The sequence below is a fragment of the Bubalus bubalis genome, chromosome 3, assembly GCF_019923935.1.
Source record: "Bubalus bubalis isolate 160015118507 breed Murrah chromosome 3, NDDB_SH_1, whole genome shotgun sequence".
Taxonomy (NCBI): domain Eukaryota; kingdom Metazoa; phylum Chordata; class Mammalia; order Artiodactyla; family Bovidae; genus Bubalus; species Bubalus bubalis.
In genome coordinates, this window is record NC_059159.1 from 76,024,599 (window position 1) to 76,032,820 (window position 8,222).

An 8,222-nucleotide genomic window follows, 5' to 3' on the forward strand; every position below is an offset into this window, starting at 1 on the left:
ACCATTCTGTATTGTCTGTAAGTCTGACTGCTCCCAGAATCTCATATTAAAGGAATCATACATTATTTGTACTTTAGTGATTGTCTTATTTCACTTAGAATAATGTCTTCACAGGTCATCAGTGTTGTAGCATGTGTCAAAATCCTCTTCCTTTTTAAGACTAAATAATTTTATGTGCCTACAGATTTGTTTATCTAGTCCATTAGATATTAGAGTCATTGTGTGTTTCTGGTAGGAATGTAAAAGGGAAGCTTTTCTATTTAAAAAAAGCAAAAAACAAAAAACAACCTTAAGTTGTGATCTAGAGTGGGACTTAAGTTCATATTGTGCATTTCAATACGCATTGGTTTTCTATTGCTGAGTGACAAATTATTATAAGTTTAGTAGCTTATTGCAATATAAGTTTATTATTTCATGTTTCTCTGTGTCAGGAATCTAAGCACAACTTAGCTTCATGTCTTAAAAAGGCTGAAATCAACATCTGAGTGAAGGTCCTCTTCCAAGTTCACTGGTTTCCTTTAAAATAAAACCATATAAAAAACTTATATAAAGAAACTGTACTCACAGAAGATATTGCTGATCTCAGGATATACAAGATGTACCAGTGTCTCAAAAATCAAACAGGAAAAGGCTTTTATTTTATACAGAAGGAAAAAAATAGGACTAGCCAGAACTTTGTGGGAGAGGGAGAGAGGTTATGGCAAAAACAGGATGATTTAACAGAAAATGCTTCTCCCAGAAGTTGGTTCAATTAAAGACAGAAGAATGTAGTAAAAGGTTAAGGTGATTTGTAATGAAAGTGGTATGTGGAAGCGAGTAATATTTTGTGAAGTTTAATTTATTAATTTATTTTTTTAATTTTATTTTATTTTTAAACTTTACATAACTGTATTAGTTTTGCCAAATATCAAAATGAATCTGCCACAGGTATACATGTGTTCCCCATCCTGAACCCTCCTCCCTCCTCCCTCCCCATTCCATCCCTCTGGCTCGTCCCAGTGCACCAGCCCCAAGCATCCAGTATCGTGCATCGAACCTGGACTGGCAACTCATTTCATACATGATATTTTACATGTTTCAATGCCATTCTCCCAAATCTTCCCACCCTCTCCCTCTCCCACAGAGTCCATAAGACTGTTCTATACATCAGTGTCTCTTTTGCTGTCTTGTATTCAGGGTCATTGTTACCATCTTTCTAAATTCCATATATATGCGTTAGTATACTGTATTGGTGTTTTTCTTTCTGGCTTACTTCACTCTGTATAACAGGCTCCAGTTTCATCCACCTCATTAGAACTGATTCAAATGTATTCTTTTTAATGGCTGAGTAATACTCCATTGTGTATATGTACCACTTCTTTCTTATCCGTTCATCTGCTGATGGACATCTAGGTTGCTTCCATGTCCTGGCTATTATAAACAGTGCTGCGATGAACATTGGGGTACACGTGTCTCTTTCCCTTCTGGTTTCCTCAGTGTGTATGCCCAGCAGTGGGATTGCTGGATCATAAGGCAGTTTTATTTCCAGTTTTTTAAGGAATCTCCATACTGTTCTCCATAGTGGCTGTACTAGTTTGCATTCCCACCAACAGTGTAAGAGGGTTCCCTTTTCTCCACACCCTCTCCAGCATTTATAACTTGTAGACTTTTGGATCGCAGCCATTCTGACTGGTGTGAAATGGTACCTCATAGTGGTTTTGATTTGCATTTCTCTGATAATGAGTGATGTTGAGCATCTTTTCATGTGTTTGTTAGCCATCTGTATGTCTTCTTTGGAGAAATGTCTATTTAGTTCTTTGGCCCATTTTTTGATTGGGTCATTTATTTTTCTGGAGTTGAGCTGTAGGAGTTGCTTGTATATTCTCGAGATTAGTTGTTTGTCAGTTGCTTCATTTGCTATTATCTTCTCCCATTCTGAAGGCTGTCTTTTCACCTTGCTAATAGTTTCCTTTGATGTGCAGAAGCTTTTAAGGTTAATTAGGTCCCATTTGTTTATTTTTTTTTTTTTTTTAGTTTTCTGAATATTGAGTTTTTTTTTTTTTTTTAATTTTATTTTATTTTTAAACTTTACATAACTGTATTAGATTTGCCAAATATCCATTTGTTTATTTTTGCTTTTATTTCCAATATTCTGGGAGGTGGGTCATAGAGGATCCTGCTGTGATGTATGTCAGAGAGTGTTTTGCCTATGTTCTCCTCTAGGAGTTTTATAGTTTCTGGTCTTACGTTGAGATCTTTAATCCATTTTGAGTTTATTTTTGTGTATGGTGTTAGAAAGTGTTCTAGTTTCATTCTTTTACAAGTGGTTGACCAGATTTCCCAGCACCACTTGTTAAAGAGATTGTCTTTAATCCATTGTATATTCTTGCCTCCTTTGTCAAAGATAAGGTGTCCATATGTGCGTGGATTTATCTCTGGGCTTTCTATTTTGTTCCATTGATCTATATTTCTGTCTTTGTGCCAGTACCATACTGTCTTGATAACTGTGGCTTTGTAGTAGAGCCTGAAGTCAGGTAGGTTGATTCCTCCAGTTCCATTCTTCTTTCTCAAGATCACTTTGGCTATTCGAGGTTTTTTGTTTTTCCATACAAATTGTGAAATTATTTGTTCTAGCTCTGTGAAGAATGCTGTTGGTAACTTGATAGGGATTGCATTGAATCTATAGATTGCTTTGGGTAGTATACTCATTTTCACTATATTGATTCTTCCAATCCATGAACATGGTATATTTCTCCATCTGTTAGTGTCCTCTTTGATTTCTTTCACCAGTGTTTTATAGTTTTCTATATATAGGTCTTTAGTTTCTTTAGGTAGATATATTCCTGAGTATTTTATTCTTTCCATTGCAATGGTGAATGGAATTGTTTCCTTAATTTCTCTTTATGTTTTCTCATTATTAGTGTATAGGAATGCAAGGGATTTCTGTGTGTTGATTTTATATCCTGCAACTTTACTATAGTCATTGATTAGTTCTAGTAATTTTCTGGTGGAGTCTTTAGGGTTTTCTATGTAGAGGATCATGTCATCTGCACACAGTGAGAACTTTACTTCTTCTTTTCCAATTTGGATTCCTTTTATTTCTTTTTCTGTTCTGATTGCTGTGGCCAAAACTTCCAAAACTATGTTGAATAGTAATGGTGAAAGTGGGCAGCCTTGTCTTGTTCCTGACTTTAGAGGAAATGCTTTCAATTTTTCACCATTGAGGATAATGTTTGCTGTGGGTTTGTCATATATAGCTTTTATTATGTTGAGGTATGTTCCTTCTATTCCTGCTTTCTGGAGAGTTTTTATCATAAATGGATGTTGAATTTTGTCAAAGGCTTTCTCTGCATCTATTGAGATAATCATATGGTTTTTATTTTTCAATTTGTTAATGTGGTGTATTACATTGATTGATTTGCGGATATTGAAGAATCCTTGCATCCCTGGGATAAAGCCCACTTGGTCCTGGTGTATGATCTTTTTAATGTGTTGTTGGATTCTGATTGCTAGAATTTTGTTAAGGATTTTTGCATCTATGTTCATCAGTGATATTGGCCTGTAGTTTTCTTTTTTGTGGGATCTTTGTCAGGTTTTGGTATTAGGGTGATGGTGGCCTCATAGAATGAGTTTGGACGTTTACCATCCTCTGCAATTTTCTGGAAGAGTTTGAGCAGGATAGGTGTTAGCTCTTCTCTAAATTTTTGGTAGAATTCAGCTGTGAAGCCGTCTGGACCTGGGCTTTTGTTTGCTGGAAGATTTTTGATTACAGTTTCAATTTCCGTGCTTGTGATGGGTCTGTTAAGATTTTCTATTTCTTCCTTGTCGAGTTTTGGAAAGTTGTACTTTTCTAAGAATTTGTCCATTTCTTCCTCGTTGTCCATTTTATTGGCATATAATTGTTGATAGTAGTCTCTTATGATCCTTTGTATTTCTGTGTTGTCTGTTGTGATCTCTCCATTTTCATTTCTAATTTTATTGATTTGATTTTTCTCCCTTTGTTTCTTAATGAGTCTGGCTAATGGTTTGTCAATTTTATTTATCCTTTCAAAGAACCAGCTTTTGGTTTTGTTGATTTTTCATCCACGATCCGCTCCACAGGCAGCAGTGCAGCCCCGGGCCCAAGGTCACACAGAGCCGGGCCAGGTATAGGAATGCCCGGGGCTCCAGGGAAGTCCAGGTCAAGCAGCTGGGCCTCCGGGGGGCTTCCAGAGGAAGGCCCGTCCACACTGCGAGCATGGAGACCGAGAGAGAAGCCACCTGCAGTCTGCATGAGCCCAGGGCTCTCCTCGGAGGCCAGAGGGCCCGCACTCGGGACAGGTAGGCCCCGGGGCCTGCCGCTGCTACTGGGTGCCAGCCCCTGGGGACTGTCCTGCAGGAGCGGGTCGAAGTTGAGGTACAGTGACTGCTTCCTCAGGGCTGACTCTTTAAACGAGGATGCCCCAAACTGCTCCAGGTAGTCCACCTCTGCCCCTGTGCCTAGGACCTCCGCGGAGTCCCAGAACTGCTCCCCATTCAGGTCCAGGGTGGGCTCCGGCGCCCTCTCGGTGGAGGGCGTGAGGTTGATGGGTGCAGTCGGTGGCTCGCTGCTTGGGCTGCTGAGGGGCGCCGACCCCCCCAAAGAGCCTGTGGTTCACCCCTCGCCCGCCGCTCCTGGGGTCCTCGCTGGGGCCCTCGTCCCGGGTGTGTCATCTGAGCATGCCTGCCGGCTCAGAGACAAGGCCTCTGTGGCCTGGCCGCTCTGCGGGTGCTCCGGGGGCCAGGCCTCGCCACTGTCTGCGGCCGGGTTACAGTCTGGGTTGTCTGGCTTGTCCCAGCTCGGGCCGTCGGACTCATGCAGAGCGAGCTCGCAACCCTTGCCCGCCTCCAGGGTGGCCTTTCCGGGCCTTGCCTCTGGTCTCCTTGAGGGGGGCTTGAGACCCAGGGCCTTCCCTCGCTTCTGCAGTGAGGGCGACCTTTTGCTGGTGGCATCAGAGAAGTCGAACTCCAGCTGGACAGGCCTGCTCCTCAGAGAGCCGGTGGCCTGGCCACAGGCCTCCTCCCCCTGAGCACCGGGGTGTGTGGCCCCTGCAGCCTCTCCAGGGCCGGTCAGGGCCGTGTCCTCGTGGCCGGTGGCATCCATGGAGCCCACTAGGGCCACTCCAGGCAGGTCCACGAGGGGTTTTTCTCCAGGGGGGGCACCACAGGGCGAGGCGGGCCTGGCGGGGGGACCAGGGACCCCCTCCGAGTCCCCTCCCGTAGCGCTGAGTGGGTCTTCTGCTGTGTCCTGGGACGCCACCCCAGGGGGCTGTTCTGGAGCTACGGGCCAAGGGGCATGCTCTCCTCTGAGGGCCAAGGGTGGACGTGCTCTTCCCGGGTGCACTCAGGGCTGCCGGGGGCTGGTCCTCGGGAGGCCTCCGGGTTTTCAACACTCTCTGGTATCTGGGAAGAGCTTGAGGGACCCAGGCTGACCAGAGGAGCTGAGGGGGGCCCACCAGGAGGCTGGTCTTCAGAGACTGGTCTCATGTCCTCTAAGGGGGGCTCGGTGTTGACTGGTACTGGCTTCTGGAGAATTCCATGGGTCGTTTTGGTGTCTGTTTCCTTGGTGAACTGTTGATTCTCTTTCTGGGTACAGACTTGATGGCAGTTTTCTAATTCAATGGGGTCACCCAGAACAAAACAGGCTTCGAGCTTGCTGCCCACGCTGGGACTTAAGATCCTGTATGTCTGTGGGTCCCGTAGAGGTGTCTGAAGAGTCACCTTCACAGTTTTGGCTGTGCTCTTCGGTGGCACATTCTCTTTCTGTGACAGACGGAGAACGGACGATCTTCCAGTAAGTGCCGGTGGTGAAAGCAGGAAGTCGCAATTTTCTGTACTTTTGTCACCAGTGACACTTTTGTCACTGAAGATATGCAGACTCATTCTGTCGACCGCCGCGCGGAGCCCAGGGTGGGAGGTGCCGAGCTCCATATTTTGTGAAGTTTATAATATTTCCTGCAGAATAGTGTTTGTGAAGTAAGGAAAATATTTAAGAATCTGGGACCAAACCTTAACATATGAGTATGAAACGTTTAAGTATAATAATAAAGTACTATAACTAGTGTAATTTCACTAGAGGATAGAAACTATAAACATAAAGAAAATACATGAAATCTTTTAGGTACTGGACAGTAACTAACTTTGAATATAGACTGGCATTTGGGCTTTACAACACACCAATCATTATAATGATTTGGACTCTAATCTTCTGTAAGAACACAATGATCTATTTTAGGTCATTCTCTTTAAAAATTGTACAGGGATAAATGAGTCACTTTTGTGGTACTCAGATATCATTTGTATTTTTCCAGTAGTCATGTATGGATATGACTTTTCCAGTAGTCATGTATGGATGTGAGAGTTGGACTATAAAGAAAGCTGAGTGCCAAAGCATTGATGCTTTTGAACTGTGGTGTTCGAGAAGACCCTTGAGAGTCCCTTGGACTCAAGGAGATCAAACCAGTCAATCCTAAAGGAGATCAGTCCTGAATATTCATTGAAAGGACTGATGCTGAAGTTGAAGCTCCAATACTTTGGCCATGTGATGTGAAGAGACGACACACTGGAAAAAAGACCCTGATGCTGGGAAAGATTTAAGGCAGGAGGAGAAGGGGAGTACAGAGGATGATATGGTTGGATGGCATCACTGACTCGATGGACATAAGTTTGAGCAATCTCCAGGAGTTGGTGATGGGCAAGGAGGCCTGGTGTGCTGCAGTCCATGTGGTTGCAAAGAGTAGGACATGACTGAACGACTGAACTGGACTCAAATGAGTCAATGACTTTGCAAGTTTCCCATGATATAATCTAAGTTTCTTCATCTCTTCCCCACACATAATTAGATATGGGTTAATTTTAGAAATAACTATGAAGTGGTAAATACTTTCATTGGAACACTATCTGATTAACTTGCTTTTTCAGCAACACTTAATAATAAAGTACATTAATTAAGGTTCTGTTATCTGTATTCTCAATACACATGTAAATGGTAACATTTTGTTATATTATTTTTACAATATGGCATTTATCAAACATGTACACTCTAATTTCTTCACAAATTAAAATTGACACATCCTGCATGTGTTTATTAGATAATTTTAGTACACTGTTTTTTTCATCATGGTGAAACAAAAATAATTCTTATTTTGATGTTTGAAGCCAAAATGGGAAATTATTATTTCTAGAATTTAAGAGGCTTCTCTTAGTGCTAAAACAATGAGGAGTTCTTTAATGTCATCAATGAAAATGTTTCAGATAACAGAAGTCATGAAATTATAGGCAACCATCTGAATCATGTATTTTCACATGCTCTTGAATGTTAAAGTTTTAATGTACCTCTGAAAAGCAGAGGTATTGTCTTGATAAGGGCTATGATATGGTAGGATTTACTTCTGAACCAAATTGTGGCAGTTTGGAAAGGAGATAATCCTATTCTAATTTGCTTCATATAGTTATTTTCCTTAGGCTAGCATGTTGAATTCTGAAAAGATAAACATTTCTCAGCAGATGTAAATGGGAAAGATATTGTACAGGTTCGCTTGGAATATGATTTCAAATTGTAAACTTTTAGAATGAAGAAAATGGATATAACTTTGTGTTGGGAAACCAAGAGACATAATCTTTAGAGTTCATCACAAGCAAAAGGAAAACACTTCCTTGATGCCCAAACCTTTTGAATTCCAATTTTGTTCAATACCAATGTAGCCTTCAGGGAAGATAGTTTATTACCTGATATTTTATTCTTTAGGGATAGGGTCATTATTCGACCTACTTAAGGCAGAAAGCAAAGAGGAACTAAAGAGCCTTTTGATGAAGGTAAACGAGGAGAGTGAAAAAGCTGGCTTAAAACTCAACATTCAAAAAACTAAAATCATGGCATCCAGTCCCATCATTTACTGGCAAATTGTTAGGGACACAATGGAAACAGTGTCAGACTTTATTTTCTTGGGCTCCAAAATCACTGCAGATGGTGACTGCAGCCATGAAATTAAAAGATGTGTGGTCCTTGGAAGAAAAGCTATGACAAACCTAGACAGCATATTAAAAAGCAAAGATATTACTTTACCAACAAAGGTCTGTCTAGTCAAAGCTATGGTTTTTCCAGTAGTCATGTATAGATGTGAGATTTAGACCATAAAGAAAAATTGATGCTTTGAAAAATTGATGCTTTTGAACTGTGGAGATGAAGACTCTTGAGAGTCCCTTGGACTGCAAGGAGATCAAAC

The 8,222-nt window shown here is 41.6% G+C and overlaps 1 protein-coding gene across 1 annotated transcript; it reads right to left on the minus strand.

The window, feature by feature from the left end:
* Window positions 1–474: 474 nt before the first annotated feature.
* LOC102389548 (transforming acidic coiled-coil-containing protein 3-like) lies at window positions 475–5,920 on the minus strand. Its single transcript, XM_044938442.1, is given in 3 exon segments — window positions 475–516; window positions 4,040–5,280; window positions 5,283–5,920. Coding segments are annotated over 3 exon segments (1,881 nt in total). The 5' UTR covers window positions 5,881–5,920.
* Window positions 5,921–8,222: the final 2,302 nt, after the last annotated feature.